Source organism: Petaurus breviceps, unplaced genomic scaffold, assembly GCF_028583685.1.
Source record: "Petaurus breviceps papuanus isolate PSGF00001 unplaced genomic scaffold, PetGlider_PUasm1.0 38, whole genome shotgun sequence".
NCBI lineage: Eukaryota > Metazoa > Chordata > Mammalia > Diprotodontia > Petauridae > Petaurus > Petaurus breviceps.
In genome coordinates, this window is record NW_027186304.1 from 62,074,947 (window position 1) to 62,100,455 (window position 25,509).

Consider the following 25,509-nt stretch of genomic DNA (forward strand, 5'->3'; position numbering starts at 1 on the left):
ATCTTTAATTCCCTTCAAAAGCTGCCAACCACCATTGCTATTCCTATGATCTGCTTTTAAAGTTCCTCCTCTTCCTCCTCCTCTTCCTCCTCCTCCTTTTTCTCTCATCTTTTCTATCTCCCTCTTTCCCCACCCCTAGTTTCCCTATCTGTCTTTCTGTCACCAGGGCTCCTGAGAAATGGGAGGAAATGACGTGATGCTATTCACATGTCAGGTCAGTTTACAGCTTCAGAGAAATATTATTTAGTCCTTCTAGGTCCGGCACAAGCCCCCAAGCACACGCAGCTACTGGTTTCCAAATGTAAACTCTCTCAATTGGAAGATGCTTCATTTCCTTTCCAGCTCCTTTACTGTTTCCATTCCAGGACCAGTGCTGTTTCTGCAGGTGTGGGTGGGGGAAAGAGTTTTCCATATAACCTCAGGACGACAGTGTTTCTCCCAAACTGGTACTCAGGTTTGTCTCTAATGTGTGTCTCAAGAGATGATGAGAGAAGCCTTTTCTCGATGGAATCTCTCTGGGGTCTGGTTTCTAGGGTTAGACACAAAGGGCAGGTAAGTGTTCGCCTTTCTCTTCCTGAGCTTAGGTTGGATTCAAGAGAAGAGCAGGCTCAGCTCGATTCTATAAGGAAAGAGATGGCAGTGATTAAGGGCAGGAGTGGGGGCGTCAGGACAGGGCAATATGTTCCCGAACTGAGGAAGACGTAGGATGTAGCCCTTCAGACAGAAGTGCATCCTAGAAATTTTTTTAAATGTAGTTGTTTTTTTTAAATTCTGAACAGGCAGAGCCTTCGTCCCGACTCCTCTCCAGCCCACACTCTGCACCCCAGTAGTTCACTTACCACACTTAACAGTACATAAGCACAGTCCCACATACTCTTACACACACGCACACACACGCACACATAGAATGCTTTGTCCCACCCACCCATCCCATTCCTCCCTCACAGATGTGGCTCTTCGAACTCCATCTGTACATCTCCTTTCGTTCGAGTAAACACTTCCAGTATTTCATAATCCAAAGAGCTTTGGGTGAAGCATGAGTGGGGGAGGAGAGAAAGAACGACACAAGACAACGCTAAGCACCTCCGCTCTTTTTCCTATGTCTTGTCAAATTACAGCTGTGCTCAGCTTCCGCGGGGGAAATGATGCTGCTGTCCAGGGACTGGGTGAGGAAGGGAGCTGTTGTCACCCGCTGTCCTTTCCGAGGGGATACTTTGATTCAGTCTCCCTGGTGTTCACGGTTCACTTCTCATTTACTCCAATCTAACCCACGCCTCCTCCCTGTTTTATGCAGCAGCCCGTTGCCGCTGCCTCCGTGTTTGCCTCCCGCTCCCCACCCTAGCAGCAGCAGCAGCAGAAGAGGCTGGAAGCAGAGCCTGGGAAGCCCAGAGTTAGCTATCGGGGAGTAGGATTAACTGCAGCGGGGACCTTTATTTATTTTTGTTTGTAGTCTGAGAGGAAGGGAGTAGAGAGTAGGAGTAAAGAAGTGGGGGCGGGAGGAGGCAACAGAGTGAGTGGGATAGCCACTGTAGTAAGAATAACAATCATCAATATTTAAAAAAAAAAAAATAGAAAAGCTGGGGGACGCATGCGCATGGCTGGCGAGCCGCCGTCCCTGGGTGAGGAGCCCGCCGCTAACCCATCCGATCAAGGCAAAGATTTCCCTCTGTCTCGCGGTACTGATGGTGAAATTGTAAGTACCGATCGCCTCTCACCCCCGCTCCTTTGCTCCGCTACCGCCAAGCCCCCCACCTTCCTTAATCTTCCTCTCCCTAAAGTTGCGGAAGAGTGGACTACCTGTGGGGTGGGGAAGTTCTCAGAGCTGAAACTGGGCGGAGGCGGGGTCTAGGGCTCCTCAGCTTTATTCGCTCTGTTGGGGACAAGAGGAAATAAGCTTCTTGCAGCTTCTCTTTGTAGAATACAGCCCCACCCCCCTTTTTTTAATTTCCAAAGGGAAGGCACTTTTTTCCCGTAAAAGAGGTGTACGGCGTCAAGGAGTCAGTCTTTCCATCCTTTACTTTCCTCCATTCATTTTTAAGTGCTCGGGTTTGAGTTTGGATTTTTTTTTTTTAATGAGTTGAATATCTATGGGATGGGGGTGGAGGGAGGGGATCATTAGATTGATCATTTGCGTGGGTCTAGCTGGCGATTGCCGAATTAAATTGACTCTAGCCTAAGTAGATGACTAGGAAGGAGGTGGGATGGTGAGGGGAGCCGAATGGCTTTACATTTAAACTGCAAAATGCGTTTTAACAAACTAAAGGGCATTCCAGGAGCCCAGAAAGAATAAAAATGATTTTCAAACTTGACAGTCAATGGGTGTGGGAGAGTTTAGGTGCAACTGTTCATAAGGGCGACCCCCCCCCCCCCCGAAGAATAAATTATGTCTCTTCTGGAGAAGATACTCCCCTGGAGTGGGGAGTGGAGGAGAAGGAAGCAGGTCGGAAAAGTGATGGAAGAAGTTAGATGCCTCTGATTTCAGGAATTCTGAGGAGGACGGGAGTCAGTTATTGCATTTTCAGAGAGCTCTATTTCAGGTCTCCAAGGAGTGAAAATCTAAGAACATTAAAAAATTGAGCCCTAGGGGCGGCCAGGTGGCTCAGCGAGTAAGAGTACCGGCTCCAGTGTTGGGACGACCTGGAGATCGAATCCCGGGCTCAGACACTCAGCACCACACCCAGAAATAACTGGCCGTGTAACCTTGAGCAAGTTACTTAACCCCGATTGCTTAAAAATAAAAAAAAAATAAAAATAAAGTTTTTTAAAAAATGAGCCCTTCCAGACGTGTTCCGGCAACCCCTCCTTGAACAAACCCACACATTATTAGCCTTCCACACCCCTTAGCTGGAAGATCCAGGAGCTGGGAAAGAGCTACCAGCGGAACTGGAGGAAGTTTGTAACTGTCAGGTGTAGGACCTGCGGAGACGTGGCAACTAATGATCTTGAGGTCACTGGCATGAGGGGAAGGAGAATGGGGGCTCCCACCTCCAAGGAACAGATGTGGAGTCTACAGCGCAGGAGCCTGTGGCCTCATTCTCCCCTGGGAAGAGTGTCCCCGCCCCGAACTCTGTTAGACAGGAGAACCCTGAGGACACTAACCCCCAAAGTTTTAGGACTGGGGAGTGGGAGAAGGGGGAGACAGGCGATGAGTGGGTTTCCGGAATTCAGAAGAGAAAGAAGGCTGATCCAGAGACGTCCAGCAGGAAAGAATCTTCCACCAGGAAACCAGAGACCAAAGTGAGAGAGAGGGGGCGGCTAGCGTTCTAATATGAACCCTTTAGCTGAAAGACAGTCAGCGGGGAAGATTATGGAAGGGGGTGGCGGGGGACGGTTGTTGAAGAGAGCGATCTCCTAGCGAGAGAGTTAGCTAGGCTTGCGGCAACTAGCGGTGCCACTGGAGTGGAGGAGATGGAGAAGTTGCTACAGAAACAGTTTTCCCTTTGGAAGAGTCAGTGGGAAAACCCTTCCTCATTACTTTCCCTACTCCGTAAAGGGCAGAGTCCAATAGTCATTCTTCCCCTCCAGAGGTCACTTCATGGGCTTACTAATAATTGCAGCTGCCTTCCAGGCAGCCTCAATTACTGGGCACCGTGAAGATTTCTCTCTTGAACTCATATACATACACTCTTACCCCTCTCTGATCAGTGGATCAGAGGATTTATATTAGTAGTTATAACGTATCTTTTTTTTTCCAAAACATTTACCGTAGCATCCCTGGCACTTGAATTGTCAAAGGTGGAAAGCTTCTTCCAGAGTTCATAGCAGTGTTTTCAGTGGCTTTGTATTTTATTACCCGTGTTCTATTTCCATTCTGTGTATCAGCGTTTTCAATTCAAGGCTGAAGATTTTACAGGTTCATACACTTAAATTGTGGGCAGCTAGGTGGCACAGTACACAGAGCACCAGGCCTGGAGTCAGGAAGACCTGAGTTCAAATCTTGCCCCAGACACTAAGTGACCCTGGGCCAATCACTTGACCCTGTTTGCCTCAGTTTCCTCATCTGTAAAATGAGCCAGTATCTTTGCCAAAGAAAACCCAAAAAAGAGGTCAAGAAGAGTGGACACTACTGAAAAAATTACTAAACAACAACTCTTCAGAACTGGAAGGGACTCTGGAGGTGTTTGATCCATTGCATTATAGATGAAGCCCAGAGAGGTTAACTGACCTGACCAAGGACACCAACTATCAATTATCTGAGGCATAATTCAAACCCAGATCTCCCTTACTCCAAGCCCAAAACTTTACCCACTATGCCATTCAGTCCTGCAAGACTGCCATCCTTTGACAACTTGGCAGTGTTTGTTGTGATAAAATATTTGATGGCTGTGCCTATCAACTGAAAGTTATCAGAGCTATTAGTGGCAATTTATTATTATTACTTTCATTATTATTATTATTGTCTTGGGGGGGGAAGCAGAGCAATTAGGGTTAAGGGACTTGCCCGAGGTCACACAGCTATTAAGTGTTAAGTGTCTGAGGCTGGATTTGAACTTAGGTCCTCCTGACTCCAAGGTTAGTCCTCTATTCACTGTACTATCTAGCTGCCCCTATTATTTTTTTTTATTTTGCTCATATCCTAATTTATACACTTCTGCTAATTTGTTGGCTGGCATAATGGGTTTGAAATCATGCTACTGAAACAAGCCAATATCATAAAAATACTTTTCTCTGAAATAGAAAGAGTTCTGCAATTTCCTCAGTGTAGGAACATTCAGATGGTTACACAGAAAGTAAATATCAGAGACAGAACCTGAACACAAGTTTTCTTGATTCCAATACCCAGGCTTCGAGAGAGAGGAAGGGAGGGAATGCATGAAGCAGAAAGACATAGTCAATATACTACTGAAATGTATTTTAAAGATGCTATTTAACCTACTGCATTGCATTTATACATAGTATTTACTCCTTATTTTGTAATTCAAATAAAATGAATGGGAGGGGTGAAACTATTGTATCTTTAAAATGTACTTATGCATTTATTATATCTCCCTCCCACTTCCTCACTGAACAATTTTAAAAATGACAAGAAAGTCCTCATAATAAATTGATTAGTGCAGCAAAACAAATTCCTTGCACAAAAATGTATTTCTTAGTCTTCATCTTAAGTCTATCACCTCTCTGGCAGGAGATGGGTGTCATGCTTCATCTTCAGTCATCTGTACTAATTGTTTATCATTATTTTGATTAGAGTTCTACGGTCTTTCAAAGTTGCTTTTCTCTACAATATCAGTGTCATTATATAATAATTGTTCTGATTCTGCTCACTTCACTCTGCATTACTTCATAGAGGTCTTCCCAGTTTCCTCTGAAATTGTCCATTCATTATTTTTTATGGTACAATGAATTCTATTACATTCATATACCATAATTTGTTTAGCCATTTCCCAACGAGAGTACACTCCCTTAATTTCCAGTTTGGGGCTCATACAAAAGTGCTGTTATAAATTTTTGTACATAAGTTTTTTTTTTCCTTTTTCTTGAATCTCTTTGGGATATAGAACAGTAGTGGTATAGTCGGCAACTAGCATTTATTTGGTACCTACTACTATATACCCAGCATTGTGCCAAGTGATGGGGATACAGAAAGGAAAGGTTCTCAAAAAGCTCACAGTCTAATGGGGGAGACAACATTCAAGCAACTACATACAAATGATATATACAAGATAAATTGGGGATAGTCTCAGAGGGATGGCAGTAATATTAAGGAAACCTGGAAAAGGCTTCTTTCAGGAGGTGGGACTTGAAATTTGAAGGGAGCCAAGAAAGTAGGAGGAGATGAGGGGAGAGAAAATTCCAAGGATTGGAGACAGCCAGTGAAAACCCTTGGAGCTGGGAGATGGAGTGTCTTGTTTGAGGAATAGCAAAAAGGCCAGTGTTAGTGTATTGCAGAGTACTTGAAGTGTAGGGTGTAAGAAGACTGGAAAGGTAAGAAGGGACCAAGTAATGAAGGAATTTAAAAGCCAAAGGATTTTATATTTGATCCTGAAGGCAATAAGATGCCCTTGGAATTTATTGAATGAAGGTGGGTATGGGTAGGTGTGGTGTGGTCAAATATAGACTTTAGAAAGATAAATTTCACAGCTGAATGGAGGATGGATTGGAGTGGGGAGAGACTGTAGGTATGGAGCCCAAACAGCAGAAACTATTGTAATGACCCAGTTGTGAGGTGTTTATGGTCTGCAGCAGGGTGGTGTATATAAAAAAGCTGTTTTGAAGATAAAAATGACAAGTTTTGACAACAAATTGGATGTAGGGAGGGGAGTGAGAATGAGGAATTGAGTATGTCACCTGAGTTGTGAGCCTGGTGACTAGGAGAATGGTAGTGTCCTCAACTGTAAGAGGGAAGTTAGGAAGGGGGGAAGTTTTGGGGAGAAGATGATGAGTCTAGTTTGGGACATACTAAGTTTGAGATGTCTACAGGACATACAGTACAAGATATCTAATAAGTAGTTGGAGATGTGAAATGGGAATTAAAAGCTGGGTCAAAGGGTATGTATAATTTAGTAGCTTTGGGGAGCAAGGTTCCAAACTAATGTTTTGGAACAGCTTCATCAATTCACAGCTCCACCAACAGTGCACTATTCTGCCTGTTTTCCCACAGCGCTTCCAATATTCATAATTTATCTCTTTTGTCATGTTTGCAAATCTGATGTAACTGAGGTAATTTAATTTACATTTCTCAAATTTTCAGTGATTTAGAGCATTTTTTTCACATGGTTGTTGAAACCTTAGATTTTTTTCCTTCGAAAACTGTTTGTTCATATCCTTTGACAATTTATCTAATGCAGAATAGCTCTTAGTACTATAAATTTGAATCAGTTCTATGCAGAAAACTGTTAAATTAAATTCTATATAGAAAATTATTAAATTAAATATAGTAGAAATTTTTGGGGTGGCCAGGTAGCTCAGTGAGTAAGAGCACCGGCCCCAGAGTCGGGATGACCTGGGATCGAATCTGGGCTCAGACACTTAGCACCCACCCAGAAACACCTGGCCATGTAACCTTGAGCAAGTTACTTAACCCCAATTGCTTAAAAAAAAAAAAGAAAATTTTATTTTTTTTTCTAAAAATCAACAAACCTTTGATGAATTCTTATGCTAAGCAATGTAGGATTTAAAGAAATATAAGAGATAGCCCTGGCCAAACATATTGACCATAGCATTACCTTAAAGCTGAAGTTATATATACTTTAAAATATGGGAGGTTCAGCCTATGAATGCACATTTTAATACATTATACAGTTTATTAAATATTGTGGATTCCTGAATTTTTTTTCAATCAATTTCAGGATATTTTTAACAAATCGTCTTCTATAATATAGTGGAAAACTTAAAGAAAGAGATGTTTTTTTCATGTCAATTTCTCCTTCTAAATAATTCCAAATTGAATGCATTTCTTCAGAATTTGAAATCTTCTGATTTAAAGTGCTGTGAAGTTATGTCAAATAATATTGATTTACCCTATTCATGTAACTTTCAGAAACAAACTGATGTAGAAAGTAACCCATCTTTTCATCTGAAAAGGATCCACTCAGGGTGGTGGAGACCTTCCTCTAGGTGTTCTTACTTTAACTTTTTATGGTCATCAATAGATCGCTCTAGTGTCTGTCTACTACCCATTGTTCTTACCACATTTCTGACCCACCTCTTTTTCCAATTATCCATTTCCTTAACAATATCCTTTGCATCACATCTTTCAAATAGGTCATTGATAGAAATAGACTATGTCATTGGAAATATATACATGGAAAATGCATTCTGACCTTTGATATATTGGATATAAATTATGCTGTGTTCCTCATGCTCTATGTTTACCTAGATCAAGTTCAATCTGGTGGGAGGGAAGGAGGTCTCAAAATATCTATTTGGCTCATGTCCCTGGGTTCCTTAGAATTTCATTCATTTTGATCCCATGTAGGAATTTCCTTGAGAAAAATCAGACTACAGCCCAAGCCTAGGTTTCTGCAAATGTGGGTAAAAGAGTCCCTCAGTTCTTGCACAAGCAGGCTTTCTAACTATATATACATTATATGCACACACACACATATATACATATATATACGTACACACATGTATACACATACATGTGGTAAAGAAAGGTCTTCTCTTGTAACAACCTATGAGATTACAGGTCTGGTAATGTGTATGCTTGTATATGTGTATCTGTGTGTATGAAATACTTATATTTCACTTCCCAGAAAGAATTAAAACACACACACACACACACACACACGGATGATTAAGGGCAACTCTCTCTGTCTAGTAAGTCTTCCACTCAGGAACCATAGCTACACCCTGTGATTGAGAAGGAAAGGAAGGAAAAACACTTGAAGCCAATAGAAAAGACCCCTTTCTCCCTAGTGAGCCCTTCTTTCCCTCAGGTACCTTGGCAATCATCTAGACTTACAGTGCTACCTTAAGATTTTGGGTTCCTCCACCCCCATCCCTGCAAGGGAATTTTGCATTTGTGGTTGCTAGAAAGTCAACCCTCTTTTCTATTAGACGTGCATAGTGTGCGCATATGAAAATGGTCTAGCTTTACTCCTTTTCCTTGTGACTTAGTCCCTTGTTGCTTCTCTAGTTTAGGAACCAAGTGCTTGCTTCCAAACCATGCCCCCATGCTAAGTAACTTCAACTCACTCTACTCTCCCCTTTTTAGCTTCCTTTTGTTTGTTGTCTTCCCCCAGTAGAATATAAGTTCCTTGAGGGCAGGGACTGCCTTTCTTTTACTTGTCTTTGTAACTCTAGCACTTAGCACAGTGCCTGGCATATAGTAAACACTTAATAAATACTTGTTTCCTTCCTTCCTTCCTTCCTTTCTCCCTCTCTCACTTCCTTCCTTTTCTTTTTCTCTTCCTCCCTTCCTTCCTAACATCCTTTCTTCCTTCTTTGCTCTTCCTGAGTATAAGAACTCAGCAATGAACAAGAACTCAGTATTGTCCAGGAATACCCCCATTCTCTCTCCCAGAGTCTGGGTCCAGAAACTCTTGCCACTCCACCCAGCGTTCCCAACTGCTGCTATTGCTTGGGACATGTGGTTCCCTCTTCTCCCCAGGAACCATTTAGTGCCCTTGTCATCTGTGGGGCAGAGTTCCTTACAAGTCTCTCTTTCCCCACAAGGGACTCATCCCTGCTCTATGCACATCTCAGTTCATCTCACCTCTGCTCTGGTTAGTTAGTCTGCTTCTTTGTCAGACCAGGTTGCTCCCTTTATAGGCTTGAGTTCAAGGGGGAGATTCAGACGTTCAATATCCTTGACTTAGTAAATCTACTTATATGTGGTATTAATGGGGATGTATATATATTCCATAGAAAGGTGTTGTTGTTGTTATTGTTTTTAAGGCAGAACAAAGCCCTCATTCTTTAGCTTGTCAAGTTGATCAGACTACTTTATCCCATCAAGGAGATGTCATCAATGTTCTCTATGGAGTCTCCATGTCTAGCATAGGGAGGTCTTTAGGCTACTCCTAATTGCACTGTCTAATTATTGTGTTATTTGTTTCATTTAAAGAAACTTTGAAAGCTATAAGCTATATATAAGTCTTTGTATCCCCAGAGCCTACCACAGTACCTGGCACGTAGTAAGTACTTAATGTTTTTTGATTGACTGATTGGTTGGATGGATGGTTAATACCACTTTGGTTTCACATTAGCTAAAATGTCTCTAGTGTCAAAATCCCAACATCTGAGAGCTGGAGAGAGAAAACATCTATTCAGACTCCCCTAAATTTAACACATTAGGAAACAGAGGCTAAGACAGTATAAGCACAAAAAAGGCAATACTAAAATTAGAAATTTTATCTCTTGTTTCCCACTCCAGGATTTTTTCTACTACATTGCATTGATGATTTCTTATTTACAAGTCCCATACTCTCTAAAGCAACTTGGAGAGTTAATAGTATGGTATAAGAACAAAACACAATCATTTGGGTTTTTTTTTTTTAATAGAAATGGTACACAGATGCTTTTTTCCACCATGAAAAAAAAAAGACCACAGGTTAAACCAATTTGGACTTCTGTTTTATTGCAGTCCATTATACTAGTTAAGACAAGATTCAAAGACTTGCCTAAGGTTATAGCAAACTAGAGACAGACCAGGATTAAAATTTGAGATTCCATTCCCTACCATTCCAACATCCAATTTGTCACTTATTCCGTACAATGATGGCAGTCCCCTGGAGCCCCAATATGACCAATTGAACTAATTTTGATTCTTTCTTAAATTCTAGAATACATATAAAGCTCTTATAGAAAGAAGTTTTGTAACCAGTTGGAGGGGAATGGACCTTTGTGGGTTAGAAAAGGTGACAGGAACATGGTCCTATTATTAACCAATAGTCTATCCATAAGTCATTGATTTTACTCCCAGATATTTAATAAAATGAATGAAAAAATCATCTTCTACTATGTTCACATAGATAATACCAACTTCTATGGCAATATGGTTCAATAACATATTTCAAAAAGCATCTCTAATGTGAATATTTTAGGAATAACATTGCAGAATTTTTCAAATGAGTGTCTGGCATTGCAAAGTTATTTAAGGAAATGATGCCTTCCAGGAAAAATATCTTCAAAGAATTATGGATGAACCCTTTAAGAAGAAAAGCCAAGGTTATTTTTCCAATGGATGAAATGGGTATTATCCTTCAGTTTGAATTCCAAGGACATCTAACACATATCTTCAGATAGATTCACAAACCATATCAAAGAACATAGCTTACTATTTCACTCCTCAATGCACTCCAGTATATGAGGCTCTTAAAGCATTATGAAAAAAAGTCAGATCCCAATATGATCAGTGTGAATCATTGTCCAAAGGGAAATGTTGTGGAATGGTACCCAATGCACCACCAGGTGAGTCACGATGTGAGCTAGTATTCAAACAAGTACAATGTCAATCAGCTTCTAACACTGTTTAGTATGAGTCAGAGCTTAACATTCAGTACAATATGTGTGTGAGTCATTGACTAATCTGGCACCATGCAAGTCTGTACCCAGTAAGCTACTTTGTGCTGTTAAAGAGTATAGACAACACTGTATGTTGTGAGTCAGTTCATAGTACAGTTGAATGGGATTTTGGAGGCCATTCACAATAATGTGATATGTGACTAAATACTCAATAGGATATAAGTATGATTAGGGATGTGTAGAATAAATTAACTTATCTCCAATGAACTTGACCGTTTTCTTAGCTATTTGCACAGAGATTAATTTTTAAAATATAATTAGTATGATCATTTGTCCAAAAATGATATTTTGTATAATTGCTCTCAATGATCATTAAGGACAATTAAACATCTTTCTGATATGAGGTGCTTACTTTTAATTAACAATTAATTTCACTTAGGTTTGAAAATACTTTTTCAATGCCTGTTATAATCCTATAGACCACCAGTTCTTAGCTTTGTGTGTGTGTGTAAAAGAACTGAGGAGTCAAAGGATTAGAGGTCACAATAATGATGAAGAGCAGATTGGAGGCTGCAGAACAGAGGGAGATGTGGAATAACAACACATTGTGAATAGATAAGGGAACTTCAGAATTCATGAACATGGAAATGGAATATTTTGGGTGATGGCAAGATCACAGGTACAGCCATCTCTGTGTATAGCTGAGGTGGGCTGGAGGATCATGGGAAATGAGCAAGTTGAGAACCAGGGGGGTAAAGGTGTTTGCTGTTCAGTTGTTCAGTCATGTCAGGCTTTTCGTGGCCCCATTTGGTGTTTTCTTGGCAAAGATACTGAAGTGGTTTGCCATTTCCTTCTCCAGGTCATTTTGCAGAGGAGGAAACTGAGGCAAACAGGGTTAAGTGACTTTCCTAGGGTCACATAGCTAGTAAGTATCTGAACCCAGATTTGAACTCATGAGTCTTTTTGATTCCAGGTCTAGTACTTTATTCACTGTACCACCTAACTTCCCCAAGGGTATTTGAGGGAATATTAATATGTATATTAAAGTTTCCTAGTATGAAAGCAGGAGTTGGAGAGAACAGGAGAGAAAGACTGTGAGACAGTTAATGAACTCATTAAGGAAAGAAGAGAAGTGTTCCAGAAGTTAGAAGTCAACAGCTACCAGAATTTTGATTGGGTGGTAGACATGGTTAAGTCAACATCAGAGGAAGAGGGGTTGTTGAGTGATGGTGACAGAGAGCCTGAATGTGGTAATGAGGAACAAGAAATATTCAAATTCCCCCACTCCTACCAATGGGGGTGGGGTAGGGATAGAGAATCAGGGAAAGTCAACCCGTGCTGGAAAGGTTGGCCAAGGAGTCTATTATTGGGAGGCAGGTCTCAGTGAAAGCCAAAAAATGAAAAGAGTAGGAAATGAAGAGATTTAAGATAAAAACAAATAACAAAGGCAACAGATGGTGTTACCTGCCAAACAAGTATTACAGAGAGCACAGGAAGATGTAGGTAGCTTTAGATTGAGAGGTAAGGAAGTTCATATGAAGTGGATAGTAATAATGAAGTGACTTCCCAAGATCACAAAATAAAGTCAGTACTAAGTGACCTAACCTGGATTCAGATCAAGGTCCTCTAACTATAAATTTACTACCCTTTAGTCTACTTGCTACTACATAGCAGAATTTGGATTTTTTTTTAACATGACTTACATGACTAATTTAAACATAATTAATTGTGATTTATGGTATAAAATGTTTGCCTCTTATTATCCCAGATATTCTAAAATTTTCCATATGTTTCCTTTAACAAAATCATGTTTTAATCCATATGGAGGACTAGCTTCCCAGAAGATCATGGACATGGAGCCTCAATTTTTTTCTTTCACTCTCAAACTTGGGCTCTCCTGGCTCATGTGCACAGTACAGTTCCTACTGCAAGATTTGTGCCAAGTAGGCATTTGCTGAAACATTAGCTCAGATTGAAAGCTTAAGTATAATCACCTTTTGGCAACATTAGTTTGAGCTGGATATTCTTGAAAAGGCAATTTGTCAAGTAATTTGTCAAGGAGGGGCAGTTATGTAACATCCTCGAATATGTCACTTTTCATTACGATTACATTTTACAATAAAGGAAATAACTTACTTTGAGCCCCTTTAAATTATTTACTTATCTGATCTTTCTTTGCTAGAAAGTGTAAATTATATTAGAATGCTATGAACAGATTATCTTAAATAAATTTGGGTTTGGGGGTAAGGTATGGATTTGAGGGATAATAAACTCCTTAAAGACTAAATTAAAATTAAGAACTGGTATAGAGTATATAAATATTGTGAATCTCAATAAAATTATTTGCCTATACAAATATAACTTATTATCACATCCCTTTCTTATTATCAAATTATCAAAATCATAGAGTCATTAAAAAATAACCTTAAATATTCATGATTTGGAAAGTACATTTGGTAAGTGAATATCATATCTATTCTGAGAACCCCCAGAATTGAATTCAACTATTTGGTTCATTCGTCAGAGGGCAAAAGCAATCTTTCAAATCCAAACAAATTGAATTTAAGAGATATCTTGATGCCCTTTTGCATTCTACCAAATTCCATGAAAATTGAGTTCCAATATCCAAGAAGGCATTGGGCATTGGACAATGGGAAGACCACTGGCACTGCAGTCAGAAATCCTGTCTGCCCCTTACTGCTTATGTGAAATAAACGAAGCCCACGGTATATGCTTGAGGTTCCTCAGACGTAAAACAAGGGTATTGGACTGGATGACCTTTAGAGTCCCTCTCAGCCTTAAATATGTGATTCCATGCCTTAGTTTGGTGAATTTCCCCCTATTTCTATGGCTAATATGTCCAGTGTCCATCACAGAATGACTTCTTATTGAGTATCCAAAGTCTTATGCACAGTTCAAGACAGTTAGGTGGTATAGTGGATAGAGCATTGGGCCTGAAGTCATAAAGACTCAACTTCCTGAGTTCAAATCTGGCCTCAGACACTTGACACACTTACTAGCTGTGTGACCTTGGGCAAGTCACTTAACCTCAATTGCCTCCAAAAAGCAAAAGAAAAAAACAACTGCATATTTAGTATACATAACTTTTAATAACTACAGAAAAGAATTTAAAAAGAAAACATCGAAAAGGCTTCTATTCAATCAAGCACCTTAAGCATATTGGGGAAGACCAAAACCATGAAGACCGTAGAGTCACAGATACAATACAAACAACAACAGCAAAAACAGGAATCAGCAGGAGAAAGTACGATATTAGCCAGACCTGTGAAGATCTACCTTGGGAGCCCTAATGGTAGCTTGAGACACAGTAGTACTCCAGGGTTTCCTATTAGCCTATTTTAATCAACAGCAGGCCTGCTGGAAAAAGGACTCCAGAGGCACTTGCTAATGAGAACAAGCAAATGCCAGTATTTCCCTAATCGTGGTCAATACTCACATTAGCCTGGAATTTGGGAAGATTGCACATCATTTGGTAATTGTCTATAGTAATAGTTGATTATTGCCCCTAGATGAGTTATTGTTCTGGGGAGATTTCTTAAGTATTATGTATCTGACGCAGAAAGGCATCCAAAAGTAATGCATCGAGTACTAGACTTGGTCAGGAAAAGCTGAGTTCAAATCTCACCTCCAAGATTTACTAGCTGTGTGACCTCTGAGCTTCTGGAAACTCTCCAAGCCTTACCATCTGATCCTCACAGTCTGTGTGACCTTGGGCAAGTGCTTAGGCTTCTGTGAGTTTTAATTTATTGGCTGTAAAATGAGGGAGTCAGACTAAATGTTTTCTGTGGCTCCATCTACAAATGTGGGTTTAAATCAATGAACTTATGAATAAGGTAGACAAGATGTGATACAGCATGGTAGAGAGAATCCCCACACTGATGAAATCATAGGTCTTTGACCTGCTGATAAAGGTATGATAATACTTCATTTGTTACCATGGAGGTAACTGTGAACTGTAAACCTTAATCTTTAATTTTCATCCAAGCGCTAAATTTCGTTGGAAATCACTAAAAAACAGCAAACTATATGTCTACTTGAACATTTTTATCAGGGATAATTTTGTTTTAATATGGCAGGCTGAATCACACATTGAATTTAAGAGTATCTCGATGCCCTTTTGCATCATACCACATTTCATTCAAATCAATTAACTCCCCCTAAAAGTTATATAGAATGAACAGCAAGTGAATATAAGCTAGTAAGCAATTGAATGAAAGCAGACACTGTATCAATGAAACAGAGAACAATTCCAAAGCTATGCATAATTAAATCAATGCAATGTAGTATGGTTCAGACTTTATGTCTAAGGAAATATGAAGTAAGAGATCAGAGTTGCTGGGGAGCAGGGGGAATGCACATTTTTTTTTTCTTGGTTCAGAGTTAGGAAAAGTTTCAGTAGGAGAATTGAGTCTTGAGTTGGACCTTGAAGTATAGGATTTAGATTGACAGAAGAAAAGGGGAGAGGATATTCTAGATAGAATCAGTAGGGAGTGGTAGAAAACCTTGGAGTTAAAAGACCTAGATTCAATGCTCAGCTTGAACTTATTCGAATATATGACCTTAGCTAAGTCACTTAAGGCCGAGGGACCATAGTTTCACTGTCTACTAAATGAAAGTTGGGGGGAGGAGAAAAGGGAACACAAATTTATTAAGTACCTACTATGTGGCACTCACTACTAAAAGCTTTACAAATATCTCATTTGATCCTATGTGGCCCTATAAAGTCCTTTCGATCCCTATGATTCCATGTGTATTTGCTGAGTATTTTGGAGAGGTGAAAGGCATTAAATGCCAGGTTAAGTACTTTGAGCTTTATAGATTAGACAAGTGGAAGCTGTTATAAGAAGGGTAGTTACATGATCAATGGAACAATCTAGGTAATGAGGACAATAGAGGGCCAGTAAGAATAACAGAGAGTGACAACAGGAATAAAAAAGAAAAGAGATTTGAGAGATAAGGCAGAGCCAAACTCAGCAGGACTTGAGTACGTCGAAAATAAGAGGTTGGGGCGGCTAGGTGGCGCAGTGAATAGAGCATCGGCCCTGAAGTCAGGAGGACCTGAGTTCAAATCCAGCCCCAGACACTTGACACACTTACTAGCTGTATGACTTTGGGCAAGTCACTTAACACCAATTGCCCTCCAAAAGGCAAAAGAAAAGAAGAGGTCATGGAGAGATAACTCATAGGTTTCAAGCATGGGAGAATGGGTAAAAGGTGGTGTGACTGATACAATTTGAAAAAAAAAAACTGGGTTTAGAATCAAAGGGCCTAAGTTGGAAGCCAAAATATATTACTTACTGTCTGTGTCTATACAGTTTCTTTCTCTGGCATTTCAGTCACAATATCAGTAAGATGATGGGTTTGGACTAAGATGATGGAATGACCTCTATGGTCATTTCTAGTTCTCAGTCTTATGATCCTAACTTCCATATAGTGAAGTAAACAGAAGTAGGAAAGTAATATTCCCAATAATAATGTAAGTGAAAAGAACAATTACAATAACAACAAGACTGAACGCTGGGCAATTGTAGTGACCAAACTTGTCCCTGGAAAAGAGTTGAGAAAATGAGCCTACTTCCCTTCCTTTTCAAAGCAGGGGAGTATGAGAGTGAAATAATTGCATGTATATCAGAGATAGTTGATATATTCATTGGTTTTTCTGAACCATCTTTTTACTTTTTTTTCTTTTTTTTCCTTGCTTTTTAGAGGGCAGTTGGGGTTAAGTAACTTGCCCAAGGTTACACGGCTAGAATTTTTTTGTGTGGGTGTTGAGTGTCTGAGGCCAGAAACGAACTCAGGTCCTCCTAACTCTGGGGCCAGCGCTTTACTGACTGTGCCACCTAGCTGCCCCTTTACTTTTTTTTAATGCTTTATTTTAAGGGATAGATCCCTGGGTAGCAGAGGGGTTGGAGAGATATTGAAAAATGAAGATAATGTAAAAAAACAAACGATAAAAATATTTTTAAAACCCATAAAACTTATGATCCTAACCATGGATTTTAGGTAGGGAAGTCAGAAAGATGAGTAGGTTTTGGTGTTAACTAATGATGTTTAGGATGGTGATTGTATAAACTGAGAAACAAGAAAGCATGTGATTAAAGCTAAATCTGGAGAAACTTTAAAAGAAACTTTAATAACCTAATGTTAAATGTCATAGAGAGATAAAGGAGCATGATGATTGAGAAAATCCCACTTGGTCTGAGTGGGAGGGTGTCAGTGATTTAGGAAAAAGGAATGGTAATAAATTAGTGGAATGCCAAATCCAGATTGTCCTGGGTTTAGGAAGGTATTAATGGTAAGGGAAAAGAGGCAATAGGTTTATGGGATTATGTGAAAAAATGGAAAGGTCATGCGAAAAAAAATTTAAGCTAGGAAAGATGGCAAGAATCCTTAAAAACAGAAAGTAAAGAGCTGATGAAGAGATTGGAGAGGGAGCTGATGACAGGAATGCATTTCTCAGTGGTTAAGACAGGATGGGATCAGGAGCATATAAAATGTTATGCTGAAGTGTGTTTTAGCAATGCCACTGGTTGGAGCTTAGCCAGGAAATTTAAAGAAGAAAGGGGGTAAATAGCCATCCATCATAGCTGAAATGTTTGGGAATCGCCATGATTATGCTCACCAGGAGGTCAGATTGAAAAACAGGGTTTCTCTAAGAGTTTAAGCATCAGAGTCAAGGGAAGAATCACTAGCAGAGACAATTTAATGGGTCCTGAGTAAAGTATAAGAGACAAAAAGGGTAAGCCTGAACTGAATGCCCTGAATCAGAATAAAAGAAGCTAGATGGTTGACAGTTAAGTCGGGTCCCTGTATGAACAAGATGGCAAGCAACAAGGTAGAACTGTTCTCAGTTTCCCTTTCAGAGGCAGCTAGATGGCATATTGACTATAGCTCTGGGCCTGGAGTTGAGAAGACCTGAGTTTAAATCTGGCTTCAAACACTTACCAGCTGTGTAGCCCTGGCTGAGGAACTTAACCTCAGTTTCCTCTACTGTAAGTAGGAATAAAAATAGTACCTACCACTAGGGTTTGTTTTGAGGACTAAATGAAATAATAGTTGTAAAGTGCTGAACATAGTGCCTGGCTGGCACATAGTAGGGGCCTTCCATGAGCATGGCAGTCACATTTACCCTGTCATATTAAAGGAACCACAACTTTGAATCCCAAAATCCTAACACCATAATGCTGTATTCTACCAGTAACATCTTGCTAGGCTCCCCTAATTGGCATAGTGACTGTTTCTATGAGAATTCTGATCTTAATGACATTTCAAATACATACCACATACATATGCATGCATGTAAATACACATACATATGTGTATGTATTCACACAATTTGTGTGCACATGTGTATTTATATGTACACATATGTGTTTACATGTGTTTGAAATCCTCAGGAAATTAACCTAGAACAATTAGTCTCTTTTATATCAAGAAGTTTCATAGAAAAAGGAGATCTAGGGTGCTATATCCCCAAATTCCGCCTCTGATATCTACTTGTTTTTACTTCATTGTTGTATTTTTGTACTTTTAAAAAATCAGTTATCTGAGCAAAATTCCCTGACGAATCCTTGACGACCACTGTGAGCATTTATGCCATCATTCAACAAAGATTTACCAAATTCCTGCTTAGTATGCACTGCTATGCTCTATGACATTGGGGAGAAAAGAATGAGTGTTTTTACATGTAATGAGGGAAAAATGAAATACTCAACAAAAAAAGGTTAGAAAAAATAGAAAAGAATGAGAATAAAAAGAGGAAGTAAAGGAGGAAACAAGAAACTTAAGACAATAGTACCTCCCATCTAAGAGCTAACAATCTATCTGGGGAGATAAAACTTGAATAATTGAGACATCTCCAAGCCACGATTTCCTAATCTGTAAAATGGATATCATTATCTTCATCATCAAATATGTAGGATTAGAACCAGAACATTATCACGAACTAAGTTGTTGTTCACTGTTACAAAGACATAATATTGGACAGAAAGGTGGTATAATGGTTAGAGCTCAAGACTTAAAATCAGGAATTCTTGGTTGAACTCCTGCCTCTATCACTATGTGACTCTAGGAAAGTTACTTAACCTCTCTTAGCCTCTGTTTTCTCAGCTATAAAACATGGGGGCTAAATTTATGATCCATAAAATTTAAGAACAATATATTGCTAGATGTCGCCATACTAAATTTGCATAATCTTCACAGTATGTAGAATGAAAGGCTTTCAGAATCTAGAGACTGAGCAGAAGAAATCAAAATCTTATTGGGAACAGAATGAAGTATCCATCATCTCTGTTGTCTTATGTCCTTCTGGATTTGTCCCAAAGATGCTGTCAGTGAGTCTAAAATGGATACTTTTCCATTCTAAGACTTTTATTCAGTTACAAAGAGCAGCCTTTTTATCTAGCTGCATAGTAGTAGTTAACGGGACATTAAACATAAAAAGAATAATGGCAAGGTAACAACTTGTCCCCCAGATTGTCTGCACACTCCATTAAACAAAAAGTTTAATAATAGTATAAATAAACAATAAATGAATAAATAAAAGTATAAAATACTAATAAGAATAGTAGTAGTAATAACTGATGTGTGTATAGTTCTTTAAAGTTTTCAATGCACTTTATCTTCATTATCTCATTTGAATCTCACAGTAACTCTGTAAAGTGGGTACTACCTATCTTACAGGGTTATTGCAAGAAAAACATTTTAAAAACCTTAAAACTCTATGTAAATATAAATTATTACAATAACTGTAACATAAATTTATTCATTAATAGAATAAATTAATTCATTCCCATTAACAGAAAGAATTACAAAGCATCATATATTAGTGAGTTTGATTATATGTCCCATAGACATATTGTTGGGGAAAGGCACAGAAGAGGAAAGTTGCCCAGGAATGTGATGCTTGTATTGGGCTTTTATCATGGTAATTCTTCTCTTCCCCATATTTGTGGCCTGTGAAGAGACTGGGTAAGGGAACAAGTAGAAAAGATTTGGATAAAGAATGATTAGGAAGACATTGTGACATAGTGGGTAAAGAAGACTAACTTTGTGGTCAGGAAGACTTCTGGTCAAGTTCTGTTTTGACACCAAATAGTTGTGCAATTATGGGCAAGTCCAGGGGAGGAGAACCTGCAGCCTCAAGGCCTCATGTGGGCCTCTAGGTCCTCAAGTACAGCGCTTTAACTGAATCAAACTTCACAGAACAAATTCCCTTAATAAAAGGATACAATTTCTAAAACTTGGACTCAGTCAGAAGGCCACACCCAAGGATCCGGATGGCCACATGAGGCCTTGAGGCCACAGGTTCCCCCCAACTGGACAACTCACTTAACCTCTCCTTGTCTGAGACAAATCTTTAAGTCACAGAAAGGCTGCTGATCTGTATTGGTGAATGGATTTTACACACTGGGAATTTCTGATATGTGTGAAGTTGCAAGTTTAGTTTTGGGTTTTTTTTTAAGAGTAGGTGGTCAGATTTTGGTGTATGTAAGAACATAAGTTCAATGATACTCATGCCAAATCATTAATAGAAACATTTTACTCAGAAACTGTTAGTGTTGTAGTTTATTAAAATTAATATTATTGTAGAAAATTCTTTTGAGTAATCAATAAAATAATTCTTCTCTAGAGCTAACATATCATCTCAGGTATCTGTAAATATTTTACTGGGATAAGTCAGAGATTTATCAAATATATCTACAATGTAAATAAAAAGGAGGGATTTATTAGCTCTTGGTAGGAAATGGTTTGGGAAGTAAATAGATACTATATGCATTTTAACTGCTCATAATATTTACAAAAGGGGCCCTTACTGGGATGGTTGAAGCATAGTATAATCAACAAAAACTAAATATGAAAACCTGATTAAAGACACTATGCAAAATCTCCTCAAATGAAAATCAAAGGACCTAATTTAAAACTCCTTTTAGGCTCTAATTTCTATGGCTATCAAAGGGATAAGGGATTATTTCCATTGGGGGCTGTAAAATGAGATCAGCAAGGACTAATGAAAAGAAAGGGTCCTGGAAGAACTTGGATTTGCACAAAAGCCTGAACTGCAGTAAAAATGAAAGGCTAGATCAGTTCAGACACTCCATGTGACAAGATGATAAAATAGGATGAGAAATCCCTGTGTCATGCCTTCTATAACATGGTCATTAGCAACAGATTTCACCACGGAGTGGAAGATTCTCAATAAGAAAGAAACAAGAACAGGGCATAGGAAAATGTATGCTATTACCCAATAATAAAATAAGAATTTTTAGTGCAGGAAAAAAAACAAAGGTGGATATACTCTCATGGACAGAATTCTAAGGGAGATAGTTAATTTTTTTGCATATTTATGCACAGAGTATCACTGTGTGCCAATTGAAGGAATCAGTCACTAGGAGCTCGAATTGATGACAATAATGAAGAGACAGCCCCAGATTCTTCAGGATACCCTACAACCCTGAGGTGAAGATGTAGGTTGCCTGGACCTGAGAGAACATACATATATAACATATATAATACATAAACAGATTGTAGTTTACACATTTAACTCTAAACTGAGACCATCTCTGTTGAAAATGGCAATGAATCAGGCAATAGATATTTTTCATATGATAAATGAAATTAGGATGAGTTGACTTGTGGTACAGTGGAAAGAATGATGGATTCAGAATTGTAGGGCCCAGACTCAAATTCCATCTCTGCCATTTACTACCTATATGACCCTGGGTGAGACATTTAATCTCTCTCTGTCATGGAGTGGACTTCCCCTGGACAAAGTAACACTGTCTGCCATGGCAGCAATTTAGGACTATGCCAAGATCTCAAGGGTCTGGCAAGAGGAATGCCTAGAATCTTTTAATGACTTGTTGTTATCAGCAGGCCTCTCCCTGTCCATGAATACTTTATTTGAACCAATGATCTGAAGGTTAGCATACTCCCAACCACCTCTTACTTTGCCCATCCCAGTGATACCGAAGCTCTTCCCCAATCCCAGTTGTCCAATCCTTAACTCCCATTTATCTCCACCCTTTCTGCCCACCTACAATGTCTCACTCCAGATCTACCTGCCCCTTCCATTATGCCCTCTGAAACTACTGCTCCAAAATTAACAAACATCCTCTTATTGTAGATTTCTTACTTTCCTTTTCTTTCCATCTTTTGGCACTCAGTAAGACCTGGTACCTACAGTATGACAATGAATCCCTAGCTGTAAAATTCTTAATGCACTTTCTCTTATAGCCCTAATTACTGGTCTCTCAAATTCACTGGTCTTTGTAGAGAAGCCAGAATATTCTTTACTCCCATTGATACTTCCAGACTCTTTCTCTACCAATATTTCTCAGAAACTTCCTTGAGATTCACACTATTCAAATTTATCTATCAGTCAAAATTCCAACAGTTTTGATCTACCAATCCCTCACAACTCTCCTTCCTTCCTCAGTGAATTCAGGTCCTGGTTCCCTTTCTCTCTCCAATCTAATGCTATCTTCATGCTAAGGATTTCAATATACATGCTGATGTTCCCTCAAATACCATAACTTCTCAATTTCTCAATGTAATCATCTTTTTTTTTTGGAAGGCAATTGGGATTAAGTGACTTGCCCAAGGTCACACAGCTAGTTTTTGTGTTAAGTGTCTGAGGCCGGATCCGAACCCAGGTCCTCCTGACTCCAGGACCGGTGCTCTACTCACTGCACTATCTAGCTGCCCTCAATGTAATAATCTTATTGGACCTAAAGGACCTACTCCTTTACTCTACCTTACCTACACTTATAGACAAGAGTGATATCCTTCTATGCTCAGGAATTCTAAAATTCTTTTCCCCAGTCATAAACTTATACCATACCACCTCTCTCTGTTCCTCCCTTTTCTTAACCCTATGCCTCTTCCTCATTAACCTTCTACCCTTCAGTACTTTTGCAGGCCATCATCCTTGCTCAGTTCACATCTTCTCCCCTCTCAATTGCATCCCCACAATAGATCAACTCAACTCTATGCTATTTTATACTATTAAAGCTCTTGCTTCCTTGTCCTATCTCCAATCATATCTTGCCAAACCCCCTAGAAAACTTCCTCCATTTGCCTCTGCTGCATGGAACTGGAGGAAGTAATGAAACTGCATTGACTGATTCCAGGGAAAATTTGTTATCTACTCTCCACTAATCCCTTTACTACACTATGACAATCCCCCTCCTCCCTAATTCTTTTTTAGTTTGTTTTGTTTTTTTGCTTTTTGGAGGGCAATTGGGGTTAAGTAACTTGCCTGGGGTCACACAGCTAGGTTTGTGCGTGTGTGTGTGTGTGTGTGTGTGTGTGTGTGTGTGTTAAGTGTCTAAGGCCAGATCCGAACTCAGGTCCTCCTGACTCTGGGGGCCAGCACTCTATTCACTGTGCCACCTCGCTGCCCCAGCTTCTCCCTGATTCTTTAGCCCACTCACTATAGTGGCTGATCCAAACTCTTTCTTCTCTTCTCAAGATTTCTGGGGTAATCTTTCACACATCCATTTATCTGAACACCAGGAACATCTCTCTTGCCCCTTTGACCCATTTCTCCCATTGCTGAGCTCCTCCCAGGCTCTTCATTTTGGGAAGGAACCCAGACCAGACATTTTTCATGCCCCTCCTGGCTCTGCTTCTGACTCTCTAGACTGTAGCACCATTCTCTCTTCCTCCTGCTGCACTTTTCAGCTCCCTTTTATGTCTTGTCTTCCCTTATTAGAATAGAAGTTCATTGAAGGTAGTGACTGTCTTTGTTTTTGCTTATATTCATATCCCCAATGCCCAGCACAAAGTAAGTGCTTGATACCTGCTTAGCTGCCTGAGCACCTTGCCTCATACTTCTCTCAAAAAACTGAAATCATTCACCGACAGTTCCCTCTTCTCCTCTTCTCCTTTTCTCATATCTCTCCATCATCCCTCACTATCTCTTCCTTCAGGTGAAGAGGTGGTTCTATTATCAGATGAAGAGGTAGCCCTATTTCTTCTCAAGGTCAATCTTTCTGCACTTACCCTTGGTCCCATCCCTGCCTATCTTCACCAGCAGATTTCTCCCTCTACTACTCACCCCCCTCCCAATCTTAAAATCTTTCCTTATCTGCTGGTTCCTTCCCTGCTTCCTATAAACACAGTCATATATCTCCTACCCTAAGGGGAAAAAAATCTGTGTCCTTCCATTCCTGCTATCATACTTTTCAGTTCCACTCTGAAACAGTTCTCTTTATGCAGTGTTTCCATTTCCTCTCCTCTTACCCCCTTCCAGTCTACAGTCCTCTACAATCTAGCTTCCAACCTCATTACTGAACTGAGATCTCTGCCTCCCAAAGTCACCAATGTTCTTTTTTTATCCCGAGGTTCCAACTTAAGTGCCAAATCTGATGGCCTTTTCTTGGTCCTTATCCCTTTTTACCTCATAGCATTTGATATTATCAAACATTTTCTCCTGAAATTTCTTTTCTGACCTTTGCTCTCTATTCATTCTCTTCCTATATACCTGATTACCCCCTTCTCAGTCTCATTGATAGTATCTAGGTCATCTAGGTCATGCCCATTAACTGTGGTTGTACCCCAAAGCTTTTTCCAAGGTCCTCTTCTCTTTCCCCTCTTTATTCTTTCACCATGGGCTCAAATATCATCTCTATGCAGAAGATTACTAGATCAATATGTCCAGCTCTAGTCTCTCTCTTGAGCTTCATCTCCAGCATATCTCCAGCTACTTATTGGTCATTTCAGATTCAATTCAAATTCAAGTTCAATAAACATTTATTAAGGACCTACCCTGTGCCAAGCACTGTGCACTGCAAACTGGATATCCTACCGGTATCTCAAATTAAACACAACATATCTAAAATAGAACCCATCTTCTCCCCCACCCCCAGCCCCACCTACCTTTCAGGCTTCTATGTTATTGCCAAGGGTAGTGCTCTCCTTCCAATCACCTGGTTCAAAATCTTGTGTATCATCCTTAACTCTTGTTCTTACTTCACATTTACAATCAGTTGTCAAGAATTTTTTTCTTTCTCTATAGTATCTCTCAGATATGTCCTCTTCTCTCCACTCACACAGTCACCACTCTATTCAGGTCCTTAACACTTTTTATGTGGACTAATGCAATAGTATCCTAATTTGTTGCCCTGCCTCAAGTCTTTCCCCATTCCAATCGATCTTCCACTCATATGCCAAAATGATTTTTCCAAAACATAGATTTGAACATGTCACTCACATACTTCTCCCCCATTAAATAAATTGCAGTGGTTCTCTATTACCTCCCTAGGATCTGTTGTTCAGTTGTTTCAATCAGGTCCAACTCTTTGTGATGTCATTCGTTTCCTTGGCAAAGATACCGAAGTGGTTCACGATTTCCTTCTCCAGTTCATTTTACAGATGAGGAAACCAAGACAAACAGGGTTAAGTAACTTGTCCAGGGTCACACAGCTAGTAAGTATCTGAGGCCAGATTTGAACTCTGGAAGATGAGTCTTTCTGATTTCAAACCCGGTGCTCTATTGATTATACCACTAGCTTTCCCTAGGATCAAGTATATTATGGTAAAGAAATGACGTTATGGATTAGTTATAGATTAGTA

At 39.6% G+C, this 25,509-nt stretch overlaps 1 protein-coding gene across 1 annotated transcript in view; it reads left to right on the plus strand.

The window, feature by feature from the left end:
• The first annotated feature begins 1,585 nt into the window (after nucleotides 1-1,585).
• Nucleotides 1,586-25,509, plus strand: part of RGS20 (regulator of G protein signaling 20) — a 79,132-nt gene continuing 55,208 nt past the window's right edge. Inside the window, exon 1 of the mRNA XM_069099942.1 lies at nucleotides 1,586-1,693. Coding sequence (XP_068956043.1) covers nucleotides 1,589-1,693 — 105 coding nt within the window. The 5' untranslated portion in view covers nucleotides 1,586-1,588. The remainder of the gene's footprint in view (nucleotides 1,694-25,509) is intronic.